Source organism: Cucumis sativus, chromosome 6, assembly GCF_000004075.3.
Source record: "Cucumis sativus cultivar 9930 chromosome 6, Cucumber_9930_V3, whole genome shotgun sequence".
NCBI classification, from domain to species: Eukaryota; Viridiplantae; Streptophyta; class Magnoliopsida; order Cucurbitales; family Cucurbitaceae; genus Cucumis; species Cucumis sativus.
Window position 1 is genome coordinate 9464380 of NC_026660.2, and position 27982 is coordinate 9492361.

General features: G+C 36.3%; 1 protein-coding gene across 4 annotated transcripts; it reads right to left on the reverse strand.

The window, feature by feature from the left end:
• Positions 1-27: 27 nt before the first annotated feature.
• On the reverse strand, positions 28-27978 carry LOC101218295 (protein FORGETTER 1). Of its 4 annotated transcripts, XM_031886889.1 has the most exons (33): positions 27325-27452; positions 26125-26178; positions 24415-24480; positions 24118-24291; positions 23906-24036; positions 23044-23120; positions 22062-22243; positions 21848-21925; positions 20393-20525; positions 18019-18079; positions 17622-17703; positions 17264-17392; positions 16970-17113; positions 16785-16884; positions 16573-16704; positions 15358-15428; positions 15106-15278; positions 14792-14885; positions 8569-8666; positions 8354-8489; positions 7965-8071; positions 6918-7013; positions 6727-6814; positions 6518-6638; positions 6232-6343; positions 6027-6150; positions 5832-5909; positions 3662-3780; positions 2081-2134; positions 1862-1964; positions 1192-1320; positions 667-778; positions 28-503 (listed from the first exon to the last, which is right to left on the reverse strand). In XM_031886889.1, exons 2-33 carry the CDS (start codon positions 26143-26145, stop codon positions 472-474), a joined length of 3357 nt encoding a protein of 1118 aa, XP_031742749.1. In that variant the 5' UTR covers positions 26146-26178; positions 27325-27452; the 3' UTR covers positions 28-471. The 4 variants fall into 4 exon arrangements, with proteins under 4 accessions (XP_031742749.1, XP_004139916.1, XP_031742751.1 ...); XM_004139868.3 differs by lacking the exon at positions 26125-26178 and having other exon boundaries at positions 27325-27974; XM_031886891.1 differs by lacking the exon at positions 26125-26178 and having other exon boundaries at positions 24415-24476; positions 27325-27462.
• Positions 27979-27982: the final 4 nt, after the last annotated feature.

The window sequence follows — 27982 nt, forward strand, 5'->3', positions numbered from 1 at the left end:
GTGGAAGGACCATAATGGCTGAGGATGGGGAAAGAAAACTTCCATTATATGCACTGTCAGATGAAAATATATTAAAAATGGAACTTATGTTAGTTTTACCCAATCAAAAAATTATACAAAAGAGAGAATGGATCAGATTTCTCTATTTCCAACTGTAATTGGATGTACATACAAAAGAAAGTGAGAAGATTAGGATTTAGGAGGGGATATAGTGAACATTGAACTAATGCACCCTCCTCCTATATCATCTACGCAGCATTTCCCAATATACAAATTTTATATATACCCAAAGGAAAAAAATATATATATATATAAAAGAACTATAAGACTGCACAGTTTCCATTGCACGGTGCAGCAAAAAATAGAATCAGCTGTTCTTCAAACTCCTTCAAAAACTGTAGCTTCTTCTTGTTAGGAGCAGTGTGCAAATATTACAAGGGACCAAACCATAATCACAACTTTAGTTTCGTTTCAATCATCTACATCTTGTACCCATGCCAAACCTGTACAAACAGAAGAAACATAAACCCCCAAATCAGATAAACGGTTGCTCTTCTTCTCTCTTCTCAAATTTATAGAAAGACTTTTGGAACATACAAAACAGAGTAAAGATTAAGTATGAAATGGTGAACTATAGAAATAATTGAATCTGAGAGTGAGGGAGACCTCGAAGCACTGATTCAACTGCTGCATTTGGTACAAACAGTCCAACTATTCTCTGTTTATCTGTTGTAGTTTCTATGCGTACTACACGAAGCCGCTGGTGACTTTGGCGGGCCTATAAAAGGTTACACAAGGTTAAATAATTGGATGATAAAGTCACTGAATTTACTAACAACGCTATCAGATAAGTCTGCCCACTACATAAAAAACTTCTGGAATCAACAGGAAAAGACAATGTTATTGTAGCAATAACATTGGCTCAGAACACGCCTATTCAACCAATCTTTACATTTACAAAATTCATATGATGCATAATAATCATCACTTTTCTGAAGATTGTTTCTGTACAATGTAGTTTGTTCTTTATGATCAGAATCTTTTTCTGTCATTTGTTTTGGACTCCGAACGTTTAGACATTTTTTTTCAAGAAAAAAACACACTCGAAATGAGAACATGGAAAAATCTTCTTCATTGTCCCAAAAGGATGATATGATACGAATACTTCACTTAGAAGTTAAAGCAGCATACCTGCTTAGAAAGAGCATTTTCAATAGTTCCCCACACAGGAAGAATAAGGCCACCTAAAACATTAACTTCCTGTATTCTCCTGCCAACCGTACAGAAGTTGCCAAGCTTACACTTCGGTCCATGCATGCACTGGATACAGAGATAGCAAATCATTGACAAGAAGGTATAGGTATGAATGTAACTGGCAACAGGAGGAAATGCTAGAGAAATATGATATAAAAAAGAAATAAAACTGATCAACTGTTCATCAGGCGAGACAAATTCAAACATTAATGCTGCAGTGTTCGTTTAGCAGCAATGCAAAGGAGGAAAACAAGAAAGAAAAAGAAAAGAAAGAAACCAAATAAAGTTCAAAATTTTATTTTCCAAGTAAAAATCTTAGTACAAATGTAGAACATCTAAACTTATTTCCGTAAACAGGGTAACTTAAAAGGCCAAGGAACTAAGAAATGCCCTCACCTAAACGAGGAATCAAACAGAATGCCCCCCCTTTTTAAGTGTTGTATAGGACAATTCAATTCAACTAGAGAACATAGACGTAAAAATCATCATAGAAACCAGCAAAATGATTGTGTTTAACATTGGAAACTCAAAAATTTCTTCTTTCCAAATGAACCATAAAACAGCTCTCAAGCCACTTAACCAGAAAAAGTCTTCCAACGATCTTTACCTGTTTCGAGGAAATATCATACTCATCTTCCCACCCATTACGAGCCTTCTCTAAAGATGACGTTTTCCGATATTTGTTTCGTAACTCGGAGAGAGACATTTCCCTATACAGGAATGGGAAAAGAAAAGGAATAAATAATTTAAAAAATAAAATAAAAAGAAATATAAGGATGTGTGATTGCTAAATGCAGAGAAGTGGATAACCACTTTTTTTCAATACCTCAATGACTCCCCAATAGCTGGCCGAACAATTTTATACATTCCAGGAACAGAACTGACATATTTTGAGAATCAATAGAAACAAATTAGATGGAATTCCAGAATGGAAGTAAATTTAACAGGAAACTAGAAGCAAAATATGGGAGACGCTCTATAGGTACAACTCCAATGATAAAGAGGGAGATTTTTCTGGATGCTTTACGTTGGCGCAGTTTTAACATCATCAAATACATTGAATAAATTCAATGAATGACATTCGAAACAATCCAAATCAAACAAGTTCAAAAGATTACAAAAAAACAGAAAAGTAAACCAAACGTTTGTATATGTTATAGTTTATGTCACCATTGACTAATAAAATACAAAAAACAATTTAATAAATGGACACAAAATGGTTTATGTAGAAAGTAAATTGGATTAGGAAAAAAAGAAAAGAACAACCTGCAATCAAACAAAGTAATCGAAAACGAAAAGCTAGTGAGAACATCTCAAAAGATGTATTTACAATAGTTAAAAAAAATCCGATTTTGCATGTTTTTATTTTATAAGTCATGGCAGAATATGGTGGTGAAAACATCTTCTGAAAAGTTGCATGAACTCATTAACCCCAAGGGGACCCCTTTCTGGTTGATAATGACCCTTGCAATCACTTGATAGCGCTCATTTTCTGGTGTTATTTATTCACAACATTTTCACAATGAAATTATAAAAATAATAATAATAATAATAATTAAAAAAAAGAACTATATATAAATCATTTTGAAGCCTCACCAAGCCAAGCCATTTTTTTCTTTTTTGTAAACAGACATTTAAAGAATACACGTTTGGAATTAATGCATGAATGTATTTCAAAGAAAATCAGAATGAATTGATATGAAATCCTTAGGCATCGAATCTAAGAACCATCTTGAACAATGTATATTTCATTATCTTATGAAAAGACTGTTTCCTTTACAAAAAAATTATTAAAAAGAAAAAAAAAAAAGCAAAAGGATGCTTTTTCTTTTATTAGCCATCATTCTCATGTTAGTGCCTATTATTGCCTTTCAAAGTCCCACCCAAACAGCACCCGTTCATCAGTTCTGTACTGATTTAAGTATACGTAATTACGTATGCCATGATATAACTTCAGAAAAATAGCTTTGCCCAACAAAGGACTTAGATATATGTAAAAGAGGCATCCAATCTTTTCTTCTTTTTTTTTTCTTTTTTTGATATCTGTGAGTATCCAGGTCAGCTTACGCGCACCTCAAATAATCTCATCTCACGAAACAACCCGTCTGACCCTACAACATTTAGGTGTCAAAGAAACCTGGAAGAAATTAATTCCTAGATAGGTGGCCACCATGAATCAAACTCATAACCTCTTAGTTAGTTATTGACCTTTTTACCACTAGGCCGGCCCTGATGGTTTAAAAGAAGCATCCAATCCATTGAAATTCAAGAGATATGATATTAATTATGAACATATCAAAAGATATAAGGTCATTTCTAGTTTAGGCAAAATCAAAGTCCAAGCTCCATCGGTATAAAAATGAACACAATTATTTTTTTGATAGGAAACATTCTTCTAAAACAATACCTTTCAAAGGCTAATATGATGTGGCATCTTCCCAACCAATCCCTCCTGGATTCATAAAACCCATCATTGGTTGAACCAAGCCCATCCTTTTGCTTCTCATCAAGAATGGTGCTCGCAGACTGTCATGCATAGGAACATAAGAAATCAAAGATGTAAGCCTTGTGAAAAAAGAGAAACAAGCAGAAGAAAGTAGTCGCCATCTTTCTTTATTGCACTTGCTCTAGTAGTAGAAGCATTTAGGGAAGCCTTGTGCTATTTTCAGTTTCCCTTTGTCATGTCCCATAGGTGGATGGGTGACTACCTGTTACAAGTTGCTTTAGGTTCAAACCTACCCAGGGTGCAAAGCTACATTTTTTCATTCTACTTTGATTCAAGCTAATTTAATGGAGATTTTAAAAGAAAAGTAAGTTTTAGGATACTGAGATATAACTAGATATGCCCAGAAGATTAGCTTTTGGGTGATATATTGTACCTAGCCTATTGTGTATGCTATGACTATCTACTTCTGAAACTATCCTTGTTTTCAAACATTTCCCTATTGGAGTTCTTTTCTCATAAATGAAACTAAAATGGACCTTTTCAGGAAGCAGTTGCTAGTCTTCCACTTTAAGAGTGGTACTTTTATTGGATACAATTGTTTCAAAAACACACATACACTAAACAAATATATTTTGTAGATTTACATGAAAGCATGTATGTAGAGCATTCCGAGAAGATATCCTTTTTTTTTTCCTTTGATGAGTATCACAACTTTCATTGAGAAAAAAATGGAAGAATACAAGGGCATAAAGAAAAACCAGGCCACAAAAAACACCCCAACTAAAAGAGGGGGACCAATTGAGTAGAATATCACCTATGGAATAATTGCAAAAGGGAACTACCAAAGAGATTTAGATTACTAAAAGAGACACGTGAAATCTACCAAAGACCAAACCTCACAATGATCCCTTTTCCTGCCACGAAATAGCCGATCGTTCCTCTCCCCCAAATGTCCCACAAGATAGCACACACCCAAGCAATCCATAGAAAACCTCCCCCTCTCTGAAAGGCGGATGGAGGAGGAACTCCTTGATCGTCGCACGAACACCTCTCTGACCAACATGGCTAACACCAAACTCTTGCAGCAGCATACTCCAAAAGGCGCGCGCATAATGGCAATATGCAATCCCAAAAGAGGTGATCAAGGTCTTCCTCCGCCCTTCGACAAAGCAAGCAGCAGAAAGGTCCAACAAGAGAAGACCTCCTCCCCACAAGCCTATCCACAGTGTTAACCCAACCTAGCCGAACTTGCCAAATGAAGAACCTAAAGGAACCTTGGCCCTCCAAACCACATTAAAAACGAACTCCCTAGTGGGGGAAGGACCCAACAACAAACTAAAGAGACTTAAATGAGAACCCCTTACTCAAATTAGGACTCCAAACACGAACGTCCCACCTACCCTTCCTAAGACTGAAACCCTCGATCAGAGAAAGAAGAGAGGCCACCTTTGTCATTTTCCTATTGGTCAAATTGCGACGAAAGAGGACATAATTATCGGACTAAACCAAAAGTTCCAATATCATACAATTTTTAGAATTGGATAAATGATAAAGATGCGAAAATAAGGAGCAAAGGGAAAACTCCCCCACCCACTGATCCTCCCAAAAATGTGTCCCTACCCTGTTCCACAAAACAACAGGTGAAACAAGAAAAAGTTGGGAACTCAAGAGAGATCTTTCCAAGGATTATAGTATGTGCCTATAACCCCTTTTGCCAACCACTCAAAGGGGTGGATAACATACTTACTCTAAAAAATCCTATGCCGTAAGGAGTCGAACTCGAGGGGAAAGCACTAAAGCCAACAAGGCTCTATTGCAGAGACTTAGATTACTAATCTCTAACCCCCCCACCACACACACACACACACATACACAAGGCGCGCCCCATTGCATCCCAATTGACCAAATGGGGGCCGTGACCTTCCTCCACTCCTTCCAAGAAGATATTTATCAACCACTTTCCTTTATCTTCTAACTTTGACATCTTACATATCAACTACGTGATGCTACAAACTATTATGTTTTCTTTAATTCATCAATCATGAGATAAGAAATCTATCAACTTGTTCAAAAGAAGATGGCTATCAAACAAATATCATCACAGTAGTCATGTATAAAATTAGAGAGGTACCTCCCAGGTCACACCACGATCCAAAGAGAAAGTAAACAGCATGGTAGATGCCCCAGAGACAGGATCAACGTGAACTGTCTGCAAGATATTGAAATTAATTTGGTCAGCAACAAAAAATTGATAATTTCTTTTATATCTGTATATGAAAAAACAGACAGAACAGTGATAAATGATGTAAGTAAAGCAGTAAACCACCTTTGGACTTCCTCGTAATTCAACAACATTGGCTCTCATATCAACAATTCCAGAATCAAGATTCCCTTCAATGCGTGCCTTTTGAATTAGAAGATCCAATATGCTGACAAATAACTCAAAAATCCTGTATAAAGATGTCAACATCAGTAATATAACCCAACCTTAACGTCCACATGTATATTATAGTAAATCATAGATCACTGACCTATTCTGAATGTCAGGAGGGAGGCCCAAAAGCCGATTAAGAAAACGTCCAATATCATTCATGTCTGACTCAACAATACGACTAGAGCTCTTTCCAAAGTCCTTCCCAGTTGCTAAACTCAAAAAATAAATATATGAAATGACAACCATGTCGATCAAAATAGCAAAACCGAAGATATAAAATAAACACAGATAATAACAAGAGATGTATTAACAAGTTGTGAGAACATAATGTTCACTGGAAGGTGGAATGGAGACAAGAGATGCATACAGAAATGAGAAGTTACCAAGTACGGTGTCCCTGATTATTCCCACAGAATTAAGAGCAGCTTTTGCATTCTCAATAAAATCACGAATTGTCTCAGGTTTCTCAGATGAGCAACCAGGAGGTTCAACGGGCAAGGCATCCTGAAAGCAAATGTGTGTTATTAATTTTACTTTGTTCAAATGGAAACATACAATAATAAAAGTATAAAATAAAAAATAAAGTATAAACCTGCTCCAATATTCCTCTATACATCATCGTCAAGGCGGTTTTTCCATAAGCACTGTCATAATTATATGCACTTAATGACAACCCAGCTCTGCATGTAATTGTGAAATATCATCAAGGAAAGAATAAAAACTACTTCAAGCATTGTTAAATTAATAATAAACGAAAATTTCATCAAAGCTAATCCCACTAGCCTTCGATCTCCTTGAGTTAAGGCTCCAAGCGATTCTAATCTCTTGGCAACAATTGATGCAAACCTCCGTTCTCCACCAAGATTCGTAAAAAGAAGCCTACAAAACCATTGACTACATAAATATTTTGCTGGTCCAACAAACTCAACAAATACAAAATCATCAAGGTTCAATATTATAATTCATAAATATTATGCATCAAAACTATTACCATCCACTAATGTACGTGCATCATACATTTCCGTTTTTATGAAAATTATGACTTGGGAAACTAATGATAAAATTAAAAATAACAAGCAGAAATATCAAATTAAGAAGCACTGAAGTAATAGAGACAAAAAGTATATCTACCAACTACTTCCCATTTGTAGTCTCTCAGCAAATAAGGGGAAGATGAAATCCCAGAGAAAATGAAAAGGAATAATCAAAGGAACGCAATATAAAGGCCATTCTGCCTTGTCCAAAAGATGGTAAAGCTGCATCAGCAAAGCACAAAGGGGCTTACCTCCCACCCAACAATCCTCCCAAAAATAGATGGTATGTTGTGAGGTCAGGGTAATTGATAATTTAAACACAACCGTTTTGAGACACCAAACTTATAACTGAGGGTTGAGATATGGTGTTTAAAATATGGTTCAATTACAATTTTAGCTCCGGATTTGAGATTTATGTCTATTTGATTCTTCAACTTTCAAAATGGTCTAATAAGTGATAGGTTCCTAAACTTTCAATTGTGTCTAATGTGTCTGAAAAGTTCAAAGTTCTAAAAAATTAATTAATGTATTGGATATAAGTTGATTTTAGTGTCTGATCTAATGGAACCCTAAAAGAATAAATAAACCACAATAGCCCTCTTTTAACATCTTGGCCAGAAAAAAACATTTCTAAGCCTACTAATATTTCAAAAGGCAAAATAAAAGCAATACTGAATGTGTCTGACAACCTCTACTGTGTTTTAGCAAGGAGGGGCAGTTGAATACTCTAACACTGCCAAACTAACATGATCACATAGTCAAAATGAAAACCATACAGACCAGGCATCAAAAGCACCTGTATTCGGGTGCTGAAGTTTGATTAGAGCGATGAGTTCGTCCAAATTGTTGAATGGCTCGATCAGCACTCCAAGGGAGTTCTAAAGTAAAATGAACTCTTCTTTTCTGTAAGAGCAAATTCCAAACACAACAAAATTTGAGTAAGGCCATCGGTAAGTAGTTAATATATATATTGATAATTTTATACATACATATACTCGTCCAAGACAACTTAGTTATCCATATAAATTCAGCCAGTGATAATGTTCCAACTTATTTACACAGAAAGTCAGTTACCCTTAAAACTCCTCCACTGCCACTGCCGTCAAAATTCAACTTATTTACACAGAAATTCAGTTACCCCTTAAAGAACAAAACGTCCGAGAAAGGCATGCATCCGAGACAAACCTGATTTGCAGCTCTTCTGTCTGCCTGCAGTGAAACACCAGCTGATCCAGCTTCAGAAATGATGGCAACAAACTTCTGACCATCCATAAACAGTTGTTTCTCATGCATATTGACCATCTCCATAGTCACATCCTTCCTACACATGGAAGCTCATTATAATAAAGCTGTACCGAGTAATAAATGAGAATTTAAAAAATACCAAAATTATAGCTCACGAATTCCGTGGCTGGTATGTAACACCCTTCCCATTGGGGGCCCTTACAAGCATTCCCCTTCTTCCAGTAATTTCCGCAACCTTATCAGGACCACCAAGCTGGAACACAGTTATATCAAACATTAAAGTACTGACCACAAGAGTATGGTATACATGGCATTTATGCACAATATATGCTGATATGATATGATTTCTATTAAAAGCGGTAAAGAAAATACAATACCAAGTTACCTAAAAACCCAAATACTGGGAGAAAAACCAAGATCTTACTTTCTTATATAAACAAAAGATAAAATATGGGGGAATTAAATAGAAAACAAGCTTAAGATAAAAAAAAAAGGAAAGATTATTAGGGTTAATCTCTCCTTGGGCTTAATCCCACTAATTTTAACACTCCCCCACAAGTTGGGACATCATGTCAATAAGGCCCGACTTGCTAACACATGAATCAAAGCTCTGTCTAAGAAGCTCCTTGGTGAGAACATCAACAACCTGTTGACTCAAGGGGATGTTAGGAATGCATATGCTACCATTGTCTAGTCTTTCTTTAATAAAGTGTCAATCAATCTCCACATGTTTAGTTTTATCATGTTGAACTGGATTGTTGGCGATGCTAATAGCAGCCTTATTATCACAAAATAATTTCATTGGCACCTCATAGTCCTGATGTAGGTCAAATAAGACATTTTGTAGCCAAATTTCCTCACGTATCCCCAAACTCATAGTTTTGTACTCAGTGAAGCTGCTTCTAACCACAACCCTTTGCTTCTTACTCCTCCAATTTACGAGATTACCCCATAAAAAAGTACAATAGCCAGAGGTGGATTTCCTGTCAACAATGAACCTTGCTCAGTCAATAGAGGTATCAACAAGACAACATCCCAGCATACCTGTTTCAGTAAGCAAATCAAGAGTATACTTCTTTTGAGATACGAAGAAGCCTTCTTTTGATCTAGCTACCTCCATCCCAAAGAAATATTTCAGATTTTCCAATTCTTTAATTTCAAACTCATCACCCATCTTCTTTTTCAATTTGATGATCTCAACGATGTCATCCCCAGATAAAACAACGTCATCAACATAAACAATCAACATGACGATAGTCCCAACCTTGGAGACTTTAGTAAACAAAGTGTCCCTGACAGTACACTTGGGACTTGACAAAGGTAGTAAACCTATCAAACCATGCTCTCAGTGACTATTTTAGTCCATTCAAAGATTTCTGAAGTTTGCAAACCCGAAGTGCAAACTGGACTTCAAACCCTGGAGGGGGACCATGTAGATCTCCTCTTCCAAGTCCCCATTCAAGAATGCATTCTGAACATCTAGCAGATCTAGGGGTCAGTCTTTACTCACAGCAACAAATAACATAACCTTAACGGTATTTAGTTTTGCAATTGGGGAAAAGGTTTCAAAGTAATCGACTCCATAGGTCTAAGTAAACCCTTTTGCAACTAACCTAACTTTGTATCTCTCAAGAGTTCCATTTGCCTTGTATTTGAGTGTGAACACCCATTTACATCCCACGGTCTATTAGGGAGAGTACAGATCACCCAAGTCTTGTTCTTTTCAAGAGCTCTCATCTCTTCCATAACTGTAGTTTTCCACTCAGGGCACTCTAAAGCAATGCGGATATTTTTAGATATCATGGTAGAGTCAAGGCAGGTTGTAAAAGCTCTAAACTTGGGTGATAGGCTCTCGTAGGAAACATAGTTACGGATGGGGTGTTTCGTGCAGGACCTTGTACCTTTCCTCATCACAATAGGAATGTCAAGAGAAGGATCATACTAATCTAGATTAACTTAATGATCTTGTTTAGCCTCGTTACCAACAGTTTATACTCTAACCTCAATTTCATCAACACTGTCCTTTACTCTCATATCTTTAGAAACAGCTAACCTGTCATTCTCACTCATTTTACTGTCAACACTTGAGTCAATAGGATTAGTCATACCTTGATCTCGTGGAACTTCAGAGTCTTGGACTGGAGTCGGCTGATCAATAGGAGACTCGATTTCCTTTCTAAGATTCCTCTTATAGTAGGTTATCCAGGGAACTTGATTCGTATGTAGAACCATGGGATGAAAATTGGGGTCAAATAAGGTAACAAGGGTAGGGCTAGTATACTCTAAGGGGCAGTTAGACTCTTCCCTCACAGTCTCCCCTTGAAGATGGATAACAGGAAAGAAAGGTCGATCCTCACGAAAAGTGACATCCATAGTGACAAAGTACTTACGAGAAGGAGGATGGAAATATTTATAGTCCCATTAATGAAGAGAATATCCAACAAACACATATGCCTAAGCCCGAGATGTGAATTTGGTCTAGTTAGGACAAAAGCAATGAACATAGGTTGTAGTGTTGTACACCCAAATACACAAAGGGAAACCTCAAAAGTGAGTCGAGCAAAGGGATATGACTCCTTGGGACATTCTAAGGGAGTCTGGAGGTGGAGGACACGAGAGGACATCCTATTGATGAGATACGCTATGGTAAGAACATCTCCCAACTACTAAAAAGAGAGAAGAAAGGCCTAGGAATAAAAAGAACTCCTCCACTCTGTTTTCCTTGTAAAAGGTTTTCATTGAAAGGAATAAAAAAAGATTGAAAGGTTTTCAAGTCACAAGAGGATATAAGAAGCATTCAAAGGAAGAAAGAGAAAGCCATCGGTCCAAAGGACGAAATAAAAAAGAAGACATTCAAGTTAGAAACTACTCCTCCTAGGGCTCCGCTCCTTCTACGTTTCCTCAACGAAAGAACGAAAGGAAGAAAACTCCTCTGCTTTGAAGCCTCCATAACCTACTAAAAAGTGAAAGCAAGAGAAAAGAAGACTGAGAAATATTCTAAACCTACTAAAAAGAGGAAAGCCTAGCTATAAGAAAAGATAAGGCTTCTTATTACTTTCATACATTCTTTGAAAATTCATAGCTATTTTGATACATATATTGAGAAACACCTTTTTTATTCTTCTTTCTTCTTATAAATAATCTTGAGCGCTTTCACAGAGTTCTTATCTCTTTTTGGTTCTTTTTCAGTCATTTTCTAGGGCAAATGCCAATTATGAACTTTTGGCCTATACAGATAAGAAGGGAAGTAAACAACACAAAGGAACAGGTTACTTAGAAAAGGTGATGGTTTTTCTACTCGACAACCCCATTTTGTTGAGTGTAAGCACATGAGCTTTGGTGAACAATCCCTTTGAAGAACAGAAACTCACTAAGGATATGGTTTTGAAACTCACGACCTTTATCACTCTGAAGAATGCAATTTTTGCATTAAATTGTGTTTCTACGGTGTGATAGAAGTTCTTGAATACATGGGGGACCTCAAATTTATTAGTAATAAAGAAGACCTAGGTAAGACGAGTATGATCATCAATAAAGGTCACAAAACACCGTTTCTGAGAAGAGGTATTGACCTTTGATGGACCCCAAACGTCACTATGGATAAGGGTGAACGGTCGAGTTAGTTTATACAACTGTGAGGGAAAGGAAACCAGATGATGTTTAGCCCAAATACGCACATCACAAGATAAAGAGGACACATCAACTATAAATAAGAGATGGGGAAATAAATACTTCATATATTGAAATTTTGGGTGGCCCAACCGAAAATGCCACAACATACAATCTTGCTCAAGAATCGTAAAATATGAAGATAATAAACTAGTCCTAGAGTTACTACTAGTAGAGGTATCATCGTCAAGGAGATAGTCCCCTGCTATGTCGGCCAGTGCCAAACATCCTCCCCGAGCTCAAGTTCTGAAAAGAAACAAAATCAGGTAAGAAATTAGCTTTGCAGTTCAGCTCATGAGTGATCTTGCTTATAGATAGCAAATTATATGAAACATAGGCACATGCAACACATTCGGGAGGGACAACCCCTCAAAGGGAAGATTATACCTATTCCCAGCAATTGGAGCCAAGGAACCATCGGCTATTCTGATCTTCTCATTACCAACACACAAAATATAAGAAACAAAATTCTCGGAGGAACATGTCAAGTGATTTGTACACCCGAGTATGGGATCCAATGGTTCTTCCTATCGACACTAATAAGACTATGGGACTGAAGCATACTTGATTGAGCAATGACTCCTAGAGTGGAGGGTGGATTGGGACCATTCTGGTTTACAGTAGGGCTAGGTGGTTGAGAGGTTCCAGCAAATTCACCCATATAAGCACGTCCTAAATTATGTTTATCATTTGAGGAATGTTTCTTACCTCCTAGAGAACGACCATACAGTTTCCAACATTGATCCTTTGTATGTCATTGTTTCTTGCAATGCTAATAGATAAGAATCGGTTTCCCATTGGTCTTCTCACTATCATGGGTAGAGGATCTAGCACTAAAGGCAGCAGAGTCAATAGCAGAAGTAGTCAAAACACGCATGGCACTCGTATAATCTTCTTCGAGACAGACTTCATAATACACTTCCATTAAGAAGAAAAGAGGTCTCTGGCCTAGTATATGACCACAACCTATGTCAAACTTGGGGTTGAGACCTACAAGAAAGTCACAAATCCAATCAGCTTCTTCAAGTCTACCATACTGTATGCCATCATTCGGAATATCCCAGACTATCTATCTCTCTACACAGGTCCATCTCTTGCCAGATTAGGACATTTATGATTGCTCATTGGCAACATCTAAAGTTGTCAGAGGAATTTTTCCATGGCGACGGTGGCGTTGATTCTGGCGGCGACAGTAGCCACAGTCTCGGTCTCTATTTGGATAGCATCAATATTGATGTCTAGGGTTTCATCTTTACCCTGCTCCAATACCATATTAAAAGCGGTAAAGAAAATATGACACCCAAGTTACATGAATACCTGAGTACCGAGAAAAAAACTACTATCTCACTTTCTTATTATTACCTCGTATGAACAAAAGATACAATAAGGAAAAAATAAATAGACAACAAGCTTAAAGATTAAAAAAAAAAAGAAAAAGGAAAGAATATTAAGGTTAATCTTTCCTTAGGCTTAAGCCCACTAATTTTTGAACACTTTCAAGCACGAATAAAAATGTGGTAGGCAGGCAACAAAAAATCCCTATGAAATAATTGTAATGATATGGGTTGCTTAACCATTAATTTCTTCCTTAGGGAAGTTGCAAAGTTTCTCAATGCAATCTGAGAGGTTGTGTTATTGGTTACCAAGAGGATAAGAGAACCTAGGGGCTTGGTAGGGGTTTTACTATGAAGTCTCTATTGAATAATATTATGAGTGATAAAAGTTCTGTTTTCATAGGGAACAAACTTTTCTTTATGAAACGAGAAATACAAAAGGAAGGGAGTAATAGAGAACTCTTAAACCCTTTTTTCAAAAAAAACCATTTGGAATCCAAAGTTTTGAGAAAATTTGAAGCTTTTCTTTTTGTCCCTACGCCATGAAAAGTTTAGCACAACTTGTAATTTGCAGAAAATTGCCAAAACTTGTTTAAACCTGAGTCCAAGTTAGTATGTGACATCAAACATACCTTTTTATCTTTTTTTATAACAACGACAACTTTCATTTAGATAAAAATGAAAAAATAGGCATACAAAAAACCACCAACAAAACAAGTGCCCAACTCTAAGAAGGGAATCCAAAGGTCAGAGGAAATTTCAAGTTTTTCTTTGTTTGCCTGCCCATGGACAGTTGAACACAACTTGTAATTTGTGAAAGAACTGACAACTTTCTTGAACCTGAGTCTGAGATAGTGTGCGACTATAGATGCACCTTTTTATCCTGCTCTTTTACTCAATTCTACTAGAACCCTCTTTCTTTTTTCAAGACTAATTCCAAAGGATCCCGATGCAACCTCCATGATGGAGCAGCAATGCTAGAGAGATACGCTAGTGTATCAGTTTTTTTTTTTTTTTTGGTGCTTTCTGTAAACAACCAACGTATAGTAAAATAATGCTTAATAAAAATATGCAAAATATTAAACAGAAATAACAACAAAGGCCAGCAGCAAACATTTAAATGCCAGAATTATGATTAACAAAGTTTGGCAAGAGGTCTGAGAAGTTCAATGCAAAGGATTGATAAACCACTAACTAAAGGTAACAAACAGAAACTTATAACTAAATTAATGCAATCAGAGCAATAAACAATGGACAGAATTTGAAAACGTATAATACACACTTCAAATGGGAAGGTCTAATAAACTTCTCTAACTAGCCGGAGAAATTTCAATCTTGCATACTATCAAAGGAGAAATTAGAAAATAACACTAACCTGATCAATAATATCATCCAAAGGATTGTTTGGAAGATTCAGTGAACGGATAATTGCTAGCAAATTAGACTTACGATCAGAAGCAGCATCATACCTAATAGTAAGATAAAGAAATATAACTTCATATGATATTTATGGAACTGAATCCCTATAATAAAACTTCCAGCAGTCTTCAACTTTTTTTTCTTTTTTTCTTTTTCCTTTTGGTTTGTTTCCCCTTATTTTTAGGATGAAAAAGTGAGGTCTGCTGGTAGTCTTATTATTACAAGGATTCCTCACAGTTACAATAGAGGAAACAAATAATATAATAAAACCTTTTCAAAAGTTCAGCTACAACAGCTTTTCTTTCTTTAAGATACTCATCTGTCTTTTCTTTGCAAGACTGACATGACCATTCTGCAGTTTCTGTGTCCAAGGGAGGTGGGTCGAGACAGGCAGGGTGAAAAAGTTGCTCACAACAGGAACATCGAAGTAATTTTTTCCTTTCCTGAAAAATGAGTGTAAGCCGGACAGCACAGTAGTTTCACTCCAGGTCTCAAACCCTCAAATTATCTCAAGGATCTTACCCCTTCAGTATTGCAAATCTCACAAATCTGAAACTCATCATCTGATTCGGTAGATTCAGGAGCAGAATCAGCTGCAAGAATGATATTTTGAATACAAAGTAAATATTAATAACAATAAGAAAGTTGAATAGAAAACTAGAACTAGATTTCGATTTTGTTCCAACAATAACAAGATGCAATGTCATGTAGAATTTTCTTCCAGATTGGATACAGATGAGCGTACAACTCTCATTATCAAGCATAGAAACAGGAATAACCTAGATAAAACATTCGTGCTAGAGCACTGATGCAGTCTTACAGCAGCAATTTAACTAGGATTTTAGGAAGAGGCTCAGTCTTATGCCGTGAAGGCAGTCAAACGGAAATTTTCCCCTTTTTTACTTCATATAGAAGCTTTTCCATTAAGAGAACATTTGGGCTAAGAGACATCCTAAATTTCTTCTTTTTCTTTTCTCTTTTTTTTTTTTTGAAACGGAAACAAAAAATTTCATTGATATATATAATGAAAAAGGTGCAGGTAGAATTGCACTTCATATTCTGTTACTTATCTAATGTTTTCTTATATAATCAATGATATTCTTGTGAATGTCAGCTGTGGGTATTTTTTCTAACATCCTATCAAACCCCATTGTTTGCTCTTACCGATTCTTGTTTTGTTAGATCAAAATTATACTGAAATAATTCAACAGAAATAAAAATTTGACCTCCTATAAAGCAAAGTAGGAGGTCAATCAACAAAAAGAACTGTTAATTAATCAAAGGTCCAACTGATCCCCCCGTCTGTATTGTAAATATGCGGTCACAAATAATCCAGCCAAAGTAATAGGAATTAGACCTAATACGATTCCAAATAAAAAAACTTCAATCATTTCAATTTAGTTGAACGAGGAAAAGGAGAGGTAATATCTATCCTTAAAAAATTAATCGGTATTGCCCATGAATCTCAATGACCAAGAATTGGAAATTGAATTGACAAGGTATAGAGTAAAGATTTCTCATCCATAAGACAAACATACAAAAAGACAGACAAACAAAGAGGCCCCATGTAGTATATACCATAGATAGGTAGGAGATAAGCATTCAGACGAGTTGCTAAATGAAGATCCTCACAAAACAAAAGATAATAAACATAAACTAGGATGAATGATCATTAGATGAACTAGTTCACTAGACAAATGTACCAAATCCAACAGAAAGGACTATATTATAACCCACTTTCAGATTCTTCATCACTTTCGACATCGCTTGGAGGTTTCCACTTTGCAGCTTTCCTTAACCTCCCATTTAGTGACATGCCAGGAGTTGCAGAGTGTCTCTTCCTTTGAAGCTCCTTCACACTTCCCTCCTCTAAGGCAAGATCAATCATGAAACATCACACAGATAGTGGAAAAACGAAGAAGAAACATGACTGCATAAACCTCACATACCAGGTAGGGTTTCAGGCTTTTCGGGTAAAGGGTAATTTTCTTCCACAAATTTAAGCAATAGTTCTCGAGGTCCAGAAACAAAATCATCAAGCTCAAGGCCCTGTACAAGAGAGAATTCAAAATTATCAAAGAAGAAACTAGAAAATACAGCATGTAATCTAATGACATAATGCTATGAGACAGACATATTTTGTCACAGCTTCCTCCGTGCGTGCCTCTCCAGTACTTTGCAGGCCAATGACAACACATTTATCTTCCAATAATGCTTGCTTAGCTAGTCTAACAGTAGCAGGAACCTTCGCAGACATACACATATGCCTGAAGAAACGCTACAAAAGGACGAAGTTTTGAAGTAAGAGAAATGGTATAGAACATATAAACCTTTTTAACACACTTCAATTAGATTAAAATAAATAAATATTTAAAAGTTCAACTTAAAGAGAAACTCAACTTTTAAGAAAAAGCCCAAATAAATATACCTGATGGCTTGCCCAAAATAATCGCCAAAGTTGATTGGTGCTAGGCTTGTCACTAGTAACATAAGCACTTGCTGTCATCAATTCTAATCGCAACTTTGCCCAAAATTCAGCAGCTAATGTATACATTTCCTATAAAGTGCATAAAAGAACGATAATTAATCACATTTGTAAAGAATAACACATAGCAAACGTTGGAATCATTGGATTCCTACCTAACAGATGACGGTCAGGTTAACTACAGGTAATAGTTATATTTCATTTTCATAGCACGAAAATGTAGGCATGTGTTAAACAGAAAAATATTTGCATTTGACTTTAACTTCTCCTTACTAGAATTAAAGGAACCAATACACTATACCATCATCTCAGCTTCCAACGGTGCTTCCACAATGTCAAATTCAGCTCCTCGGTAGCTAAGTGTGCGACACAGATACATACCCCTAGAAGTTAAAAGAAATATCACGGTCAGCAAACTTTTTGAACCAGAAATAAACTTCAATTGATAGATAGGAAGGAAGAAAAATGTCCAAAGCTTCAAAACTCCAAGACAAGCGAAAAAAGACCAACAGCCAAATAAAGAACAAATCTCCAAATATTACAAGAGAAACACATTGAAAAAGCGCCAACAATCCTGAAAAAAAATTAACCAAATAACCAAAACCACTCCCTTCAAGCTGCACAAAATGACCGAAGAAAAGAACATCTCAAGGCCTTTGTTGAGAGCACAAATTGAAGAAAGTAAGAATAAACCTTGCCTTGCTTTCATGTCCATGGCAACAAGTTCTAAAGCCCCAACACCCCCTCTCTCCAACGCACCTGCAGAAAATACGAATTAGGATTTGTCTCACCTTGAGAAACAGATGTAATGCATATTTATCAGGAATGTTGATATGAATAAAGTGGAAAAGAGAGGCTAGTTCCTTTTTACACTTCCTTGAAGCTATAAAGTAGCAAAAATTGTGCAATCTTTTTAATAAGAAACAAAAATTTTTACAGAGAAATGTATTTAAAAATAATGGTCAGAGAAGCTAAAAAGCCATCCTTAGGGTGACAGCTAAAGAACGCCACCTAGATAATAAATTATAAAATGAGAAAAAAAAATTAAATGAGATCTAGAGACTGTTAAATTTGGTAGTATGAAGTTCCATCTCAAAACCAATTGGCAATGAGAGGAGTAGCACATCTACCTTATATGGAGTATGAGTCCCCTTGGTTTTTCCAACGTGGGGCTCTCAACTTCTCCAACATGCCCTCACAAGATGGTGGCTCTTTGGTTTCACCTATCTTGGACCGAATACCCGTTTGGGTTTAATGGGCTCTAATACCATGTTAAATTTGGTAGTATGGGGTTCCATCTCAAAACCAATTGGCGATGAGAGGAGTAGCCCATCTACCTTATATGGAGTATGAGTCCCCTTGGTTTTTCCAATGTGGGACTCTCAACTTCTCCAACATGCCCCTTCAAGATGGTGCCTCTTTGGTTTCACCTATCTTGGACCGAATACCCGTTTGGAATGGGCTCTGATACCATATTAAACCACCAATTCATCCAAAAGCTTAAGCTTTTGGATGAATTGGTGGTTTAATAGAGACAACAAATTCCAAGTCCAGAAGTGATTATAGTCAAATATGAGGATCAGATAACATTTATGTAGCGGCCCTTCAGAAAGGCACACACACCATTTTATTGCCTAAACATCAATAACAATCAAATGGGATTGAAATATATTTTTTAATAAAGAAACAATTTTATTAATGGATGGAATTTGTTTAGGATGAATGGTGTAATTCAAGTTGGATTGATTTTTCAAAAGAATTCTCTGCCATATTTCAGGCTAGGAGACTGTTATATATTGATATCTCAAGGTTAGTTACAAGTTAGTTACAAGGTTGTTTTATTTAGTTAGTTACAGCTGTATTTCTAATTAGTTAGGGATTTTTACTAACTAACTAGCTATAGTTTACATCAATGAAATAATGAGGATTGAAGGATGTTGACCATGAATACATTGATTGATCACACCGAACCACAAAATAATCTCTGCAATCGAATTGTCCAAGTAAAGATCCTATTCCCCCGATGAAAGGAAGGGATGGAGCTGAAAATAAAAGGTCGTGCAACAAAAGTGAAAATCTCTGCATCACTTACACATGGATTCTATGTCTATATGAATGCATGTAAGGGGAAGGAATCAAAAAATGGGGTTATGAAGATCTATAAATACCAGCTAGGGCAATAGTTCCATGGCTGAGGACACTAAACCTGCCCAAATGATAGTCAATTTTCTAAAAAAGAGAGAATACAATGTAATACGTGCCAAACGTGCCAAGCATTACATCAAAAATCTTTCTTCATCTTTGTTATTGTCAACTCAACTTCTACACCTTTCCTAGGTCAAGTGAATGAGCATAAAGCCATTAGTAAACTAGATAGCGACTGCATAACTATATAGCAACCACAGTAGTTTGCAAACAAAATAAATACCCACATTCCCTTGACAAACGGACAGGCAGGACCACCATCCAACTACCCTTCTGTCCAAGGTACAATCCCCTTTTTTTTTTAAAAGGAGACAATCTTCTTTATTAAATAATCTCAATGTACAAGAGAGCTATACAAAAGGTACAATCCCCTTCTTACCCCTCCTCTTATAAACTTGCTTACTGGGTGGCCTAAGTCCTAACAGTCTTTCATACTATAGAAATTCATATACTGCTATTCTTTATCATTGGCATTGCAAACTAAAGACTACTTTGGTGATTTCCATAATGTTGTGTTCCTTTGTTTATATATACTTGATTATTGCTTTTTTAAAAAAACAAATACAGAAGAAGGTCATAGGTTTGAATTCAAATAGCTACTGAATCACACTTCCATAAATTTGAGTAATTTCTATATTCATTCATGTCATTCAGTTTCTACCCTTCAAGGCCACACTGAACATCTTGCACCTAATCTCTAAATTTTTCCAGTTTAAATTCAAATATATAATTGATGATTGCAACATGCATCTTATCTCTAAAAGCTACGAACATGTATATTCATCATCCATATCATATCATTTAGACAAGATACACATATAGTAAATAGATTTACTTCAATGTAAAATTTTCCAGCTGAAACCACACCTAAAAAATCGCGGAAGTCAATAAAGGAAGTTCCAGTTCCCCAAAGCCCGAGGCGGACCATATAGCCCATATTCCGTGGCTCAGACGCACCGGTGGCTGAGCAGTAAATTATACGAGCTTCAGGAAGTCGATCCTGTCATATGAAAACAAGAATGTAGTTTTAAGTGGAGAACCATTTGTTCCCTATTTGTGATACAATGAAAAAATTATTTCCAACAGGAATGAGAACCATAGATGGGAAAATCACATGCAGTTCCATAAACTCTTATCAAAAAAAAATTTACAACACAGCAAAACTCTTATATCTTAATCTTTTTTTAAGATAAGAAACAATTTCATTGATAGTATGGAAATACATCCCAATCTTAACAAACAAAGGCTTCAGGTATAATTATGAAAATTTCCAAAATAAACAAAAAATTAGACGTTTCTTAAGGCTTGTTGAAGACAAAGTGTCAGAGAAATCAATGTATATAAGCATTTGGATCAGGCATTTTGGAAGATTAAGCACAATAAACAGGCTAAGAATGAGATGTCCAGGACTGATGATGAATCCATGAGTTTACAAGTTATTTTTTCAACAGGACAAGAAGAAGATCAATCTCATCTATTTTTTAACTGTTCTAATCAGGGCAAATGCTAGGAGATTCTTTCCAAGATCCTCAAAAAAAAGTCATTAAAAATAATAATAATAATAATTACTTGTCCGCAGTGTAAAGCTGAAGGGTTAAGCTACTTTATTATGGCCTGGGCTATTTGGATGGGAAGGAGCTTAAGAAAATATAAAGAAAAACCCTGGATTAATATGAAAAATGGACTTGACAAGGAGGAATCTTCCAAAAAACAAAATTTCTTTTTAGTTATTCCTTCAATGCAATCACCCCAGTTAAGAGGATTTTTCTGTAAGGGTAGTTTTAATTGACTTTGCTGCTGTTTTCTGATCATTAGAAGAAATGTTGTTCTATAGTGTGCTTGGAATTTAGAGCCTTAGAGGATAGTTTTTCTTGTTCTCCTGAAGGGAGTTTTTGTAGTGTTCAACTCAGTCCACGTATCTTTTTCATATATAAAGTTGTTTGTTAAAAAATAACTAACAAACAAGCAAAATATCAGCAAAGCTCTTCATCTGAAGGTTTAAGATTGTTTCCAGTAAAGAAAGACTATCTCACAAGAAATAATTTTTCATGAAAAATAAAACAGAATAATCACAAGCTCATCATGATGAAGCACAAAGGAGTGATTCTAAGTCAGGTTGAGAACATTTTATAATGCCACAGTAATGCTAATAGAAATTACAAAATTCATATTTCTAGGAAACATTAATGCTAGGCCATGCGCACCTCACCAAGGACCCAGAAAATTTCATATAACCTATTCTGCTAAATATAGTAGATAAATAAATAATTGATAACATTCCATCATATAATATGAGCAAAAGAGATACAATAGAAGAAATACCTGCAGCTCTAGAACGGCTTCTCCTGTCCTAGTTGGCTGGCTTCCAGATTCTGGTACCAAATTTTTTGCTTTATGACACTACAATAAGGCTATTATAACTTAGAAACAAAGTTATTCAGCCTATTGAGTATTTATTGCATTGATAACACTCCAAAACAATTTGTATATAGCCAAGAAGAAGAAACAATTTTGAAAGGTAGGTGAAGGTTCCTACCTCATCAAATATGATGAGACCATCAAATTCTGTTCCACACCATTGAACAAGCTGCTGTAGGCGAGAACGGCCTCGTTCAGAAGATGCTATGAGGCTGCTATACGTCAAAAAGATAACTCCTTCTCTAATACCCACAGACTTTGAGTCAAGCTTTGAATAAGGCAGCTTGTTCAAAGCATGCACTGCAAGTGAAAGGGGGAGAAAAGAAGCATGAATATTTAATTCTGAATCAAAGCATGAAAAGAAACTTGAAGTCTCCATCATTTTTTTGTTGAGCAGGATGGTCTCATATAGGTGTTTGTTGTTTGAGATATTTATTTTTTGTGTGTGGGCGCAAAGTGACAACTGGAACATGTGAAACCTTGTAGATATTTATGGGAACTGAATAGTTGGTCTTAATTACCAGAAGTTTGAAAGCACCCCCCCCCCCCCCCCCCCTCTCATTGTCTCTAAACTCTAACTTTTTGCTTCGGCCATGTGGGTAGTCCTTTATCATGGAATTGTTACTTGAAAGTTAGAAATAATGCGAAAGTTTACAGCTAGAAAGTAAAGGATAAGAAGAATATCTTCGCGATTGATTTCAACATTGAAAAGAAGGGTATGCAATGTTGGAAAGAAGGGGAATTACATTATTAACTCAAAGAAAAAGTCATTTTAACCTCTATGGGCTGTTGTCAAGGGCTGAATAGTAGCCTAGTAAGAGGAAACTTTGGACGACATAGTCATTGAACATTTGCACCTCTAAATGAAAACTATTTTAATAAAACAGAGGATTTCTTTGGCAGATACTTCCAAGCTAAATGGAACAACGGCGGACTTCATTAATTACCTTGCAGAAAGTTCAATTAAAAAGATATAAGAGGCTGATTAGGTGCATTTGGAGTTGATTTGCTAGGGTGAACCTCAGTTACTTATTCTAAATGGGCTTTGTATTTTTTATAGAATGAGAAGTCAGTTGAAAAGGAATGAAATAAAAAACTACCTTTAATGCACGCTGCACCTACATCATCTAAGTCTCTCCTAGCATCATACTTCAAATCTGAACCAACCGAAATCCACCTGTGCAAGAATGTCAGAAACTTGAGAAGCCATTACACACAAAAAGATAATACAAAACACAAAACACAATTCAGCACAAATTCAGCATTCCTGTACAGAGTGCATTACTACAACTGTTACATCGTTACTTCATTTCAAGTGTCTCAGTCTCAGAGTTATTTGAATAGGAAACTATAGTTTCATTAAGAAGGATGAGTCTAAGCAGAAAAAAGAAACAGAAGAGAAGAGGAGAGAAGAAGACAGGCACAAGAACAGACAAAAGAACAACAGAAAATCAAGTCAAAAACCAGGTACTGCAATACATAGTCCTCCATGCTTCCTCTTACTAAACTCTCATATCGTCTAAGCTCCTCCTATTAAAAAATTTAGTCGTTCAGAAATAAAATGAACTCGTCATTTGAAACATATATGCATGTGTCAGTGTGAAATTTTTTTAATTGGTTTATTTGGACCCCTTCTCCTATCTTAATGGACATCATTTCCTATCTAACCATTGCTCTTTTAAAAAAGATAAAAGAAAATTTATTTTTAAAAATAAATTTAAAAGAAAAATCCCTATTTTAATACAATGTGAAATAACACCGTGCATACATAAGACAATGACTAATTAAAACAATATCTGACGTCTACAGTATAAAGAAAAAAAATCAGTGGGCAAATGTTAGGTCACTACTGTTTCTGCTCATTAAATCATTAATAATATCTTACTTTTTACTTGTACAACATTAAAAATAATTTTTTGAAAAAAAGGAAAATAATTGAAGAGAATGCAGGCAAGACTTTACAATGATTTCCTCCTCCCATGGTGCCAATTTTCCCATAATAAACCTGCAATGGTTCGACCTTTACCAACACCAGCTCCATCTCCAATAAAGAATCCCGCCCTGGTATCATTGGGGAGATGGTGCATATGTCTCTGGATTTGTAATAGACAGCCCCTTAAGAGAAGTGAAATTGTAAATTATTGACCATAAGAACAAAACTATCCATGACCAACCTGAGAAGCATATACCAAGGTCTCAATTTGCAAGCATGAAAGAGCTTTTGACTTTTCTAAATCATCCTTGATTTTTAAATGATAAGTGGGTTCAGGAGGCTGGACAGCAGCTAAAGATGATGTCTCCACAACTGGGTCTGGGTGAAGTGGTCCTATAGATAGCTTGGGAGGGTGCTGCACAGAATGCCAAAAAAACATCCATCTGAGACCAAAGCACTACTCTAATAATTGAAAACAAGGAATAAAGTCAATACCGAATTTCCTGTAGTGAAGTTACAAGGGCTTATTATAACTCACATATTCAGTAAACGTCTCTCCCACTGTACCACCTTCATCTTCTTCTCTTTCCACTTCAATGGCTACCTAACACATTTAAACTCATAAAGATGCTGGAAACTATATAAAAAGACATCTAAGTAAAATTTTGGGACTCATTTACTTTTTAATGAGTAAACAGCCTTTCATTAAGAAAAAATGAAAGAATACACTATAAAATCCTCCTCCAGTTGGGACCCACTTGATTATGCCCGGTTAATTTGGAGATAGCCATCAATAATCAAGTCAAGAGCAAAGGTGCAGCCAACTTGTTATAATTTAAACCAATGTTTTCTGAAAGCGCACACATATAAATATGTATACACACCACGTTTATAAAATTAGAAGCATGAATCATAGGACAGAAAATAATGAATAAACCATCAAATACAAAATAGGCTCCATACTCATTTCCTCCATTCAGTAATAAATAGGAGTTCAACATTTTACCTAGTGGGGAAAAAAAGGATTTCTTCTCTGTTGTTAAACATATAGCCTTCCATCCAAAAAACCAATCCCACAAGAGGACGCACCCTAGAGAAAGGGTCTCCAATCTAATGAAATATAACCTAACAAATAATTACAAAAAGAACTCCTCACAGACACCCAAAAGAAACATCAAAATTTGACAAGGGAGCAAACATTAAACGATATTTCTCTCCCCCAAATACCAAACAACAAAGCACAGTCCCCAACCTTTCATATTCCTGCCTCCCCCCAAACTACAAATGAAGGAATAACTCCTCAATAATATCACTAAGAGCTCTATGACTGGCCAGATTGATCCTATCTTCCTCAAAAGTCTATCCAAGGTACTAATTTTCGCATAAATAACATGTCAGAAAAAAAAATCCACCTTTCAAAGAACAGAGAAATCCAACTCTCTAAAGAGAGAGGAATCCAAAACTAATGAAAGAGAGATTTACAAAAGAACCCCCTTCAGAAGGGTAAAGACTCCAAATACAGATATCCCTTCTCCCTTGCCTAAACTCAACATCCCCCAATAAAGAAATGAGGTTCATAACCTCCATTGTTTCTGTATTGCAAAATGGTCAACAGAAACCAAACAAAAAAGAGGGAAAACTCCACGAAAGCAACAAAACAATTTTTCTTAACAACTTGATCATAAAGACGAGGAAATCAGCTATAAAAGAGGCAAACCCCAACCATCTATCCTCCAAGAAATAAGTCCCAACCCCATCTCCCACCTCACACTGAATCAACTCAGAAAAAGAAGGGAGCTCGTAAAAGATTTTGTTCCATGGATTCTCGAATGTTCCCATAATCCCAACCAACATCCAACAAAAAGATGTTAAACATACTCACTCACAATAATCCTTGACCACAAGAAAGAAGACTTAAAGGGAAAACACCATAATTGTTTTGCCAATAACCCTAATTTTGACCCCTTAAATTACCTAATTCTAACCCTCCCTAGTGAATAGGTTTACCAATGCTGAATTCACCAAGTGAACTCTTTTGCCTTCCTCCACACCCTCCCACAAAAAATCCTTGGGAAACATATTTTCACTTGAATAATGAAAGTTATTATGTTCATGGGAAACATATTTTCACTGAAATAATAACTTAAAAAGGAGTGGAAAGCCAAAACTTTAAATTTAATCTAGCCCTCGTTTATTAGTAAGATCGATGAAGTAAAGCAATAAGTGGATGCACAAAGAGGCAAGTCACCTCACGAATGTCTAAGCACATGCCTTATGAGGCTTTTAACACAGTATTAGACCCCTGGAAAAAAAAACATGTAAGCATAGAGAAAGAATGTATAAGTAAATAAATGAGACATAGAACCCTATTCACATTATTGATCACGATCAATCATCTAAACATAACCATAAGCTAACATATAATGTTAGTTGCTCCTGTCCACCTACGTTGCATGTGACCTGTTATAGGCAATGCACGTTTCAATTCATGGTCTTGCAGTTATTTTTGGCAATCCACGTTATCAACGGTCCACACACATACATAAGCACACAGAAATCTGCTCCACTATCTTGAAACAATTTCAACCAGAATTGCCCACTAAATAATAATGTGAAGTCAAATAGCGCATTCATCTGCTATGTAGCCAAAGAGATAGCAGATAGCACGGAGGTACCTATTTTCAATTCCTTGGTAGTTATTAAAGAAATACAATTGCATTTGTCAATGACAACGGTACCAACCAACTCTATTCCAGTCAACATTATCTAAGAAAGAATAAGAGGAGAAAACCTAACTTAAAGAGAAGAAACAGAAATTAGAAAATTTTAGGGGACTTTTGCTAACAACTTATTTTGCTTGAACCCAAGCAAGAGTGAACCGTAAGTTTATTTTTTTAGATAAGAAACATTTCATTGGTCGATGAAAAGGGAAAAACCCAAAGGCGAGTGAACCGTAAGTTTAGCTAACTCGTAAAACAAAAATGAAGCAACTTTTTACCAACATGCAAAGGGCCACTAAACACAAATTGTCTTGGACTACTCCTATAGAATGATGGATGTTTTTTACCCTGAAAAAGAAGGTTCTTCTCGCTAATCGAAGACTATGTGAGCCTTGCTTATGAATTCAAAAGTGAAGGCCGGAAAGTGACAACCAAAATTGTTTACAGCTGTACATGACATGAAACAAAATAACGTTATTCGAAAATATATGGTGATTCAGAATTCTTTTTCCATGAATTACTGGTGATTTAGAAGTTAATTTCCAACCAACCATAGAGAATCTCCACAGAACACATGCAAGATGATAACCAACATGTAACGCGCAATGATAACAAAGTACACTTCAACTTTGAACCTCATATCCAGCTTCTAACAGATTCCAAGCAAAAGAAATAGATAGCTGCATAGTCCCAGAAAACGAAAATCAATAGTGTAGAGAAATGGAAACCTCGTTGACTTCTTCAGGAGGCGGCCGGGAGGGAAAGAACTGATGTAGCTTGGAAACATCAACAGCGAGGTCAACCGCACACTGAGGACAAACGAACCTAGTTAAACCATGAGGAACATTAAGAAGCGCTTTGCAATTAGCGCAAGGGAGCTGCATCTTGGTAGGATCAATGCCATGAGCAGGAACATGGTGTATGGACAAAGGAAGGGGAAGAGGCAGCGAGGGCGGCGGAGGCGGAGGCGGCGGTAGAGGAGGAGAAGGATGAGGAAGGGGCTTGGAGTGGGCCCTAACTAGAAGCTCAGGAGGCAACATCTGAGGCAATTGACAAGATGGACAGAAGAACTCAGTATGACCAGGCGCCACTACCAAAACATCACGACAACCAGCGCAACGGACCTGAACTCCGGAGCCGTATAATGGCGGTGGGTGCGGCGGAGCCAAGGACGGAGGCACCGGCGATTGGGTCATACTTATATCATAGAAATGGAGAGATTGAAGTTGAGAGAGAATTAGAGCGCGAAAATTGGTTTGGGTTTGACGTTTGGGGTTTGGTTTTGGACGATCCTTTTTTCCCTTCTCTCCGCTCTCAATTTTTGTGAAATTCCACTCTCCTTTCTCTCTCTCTCTCCTTCTTCTTCTTCTTCATTCATTCTTTTTT

Coding starts and splice junctions, on each gene's coding strand:
- LOC101218295 (XM_004139868.3), bottom strand. CDS start 27,792: ATGACCCAATCGCCGGTGCCTCCGTCCTTGGCTCCGCCGCACCCACCG. Junction 23,121..23,905: donor CATGGGAGGAGGAAATCATT/GTAAAGTCTTGC, acceptor ATTCTTGCACAG/GTGGATTTCGGTTGGTTCAG. Junction 15,429..16,572: donor AAGTGATGAAGAATCTGAAA/GTGGGTTATAAT, acceptor TCATTCTTGCAG/CTGATTCTGCTCCTGAATCT.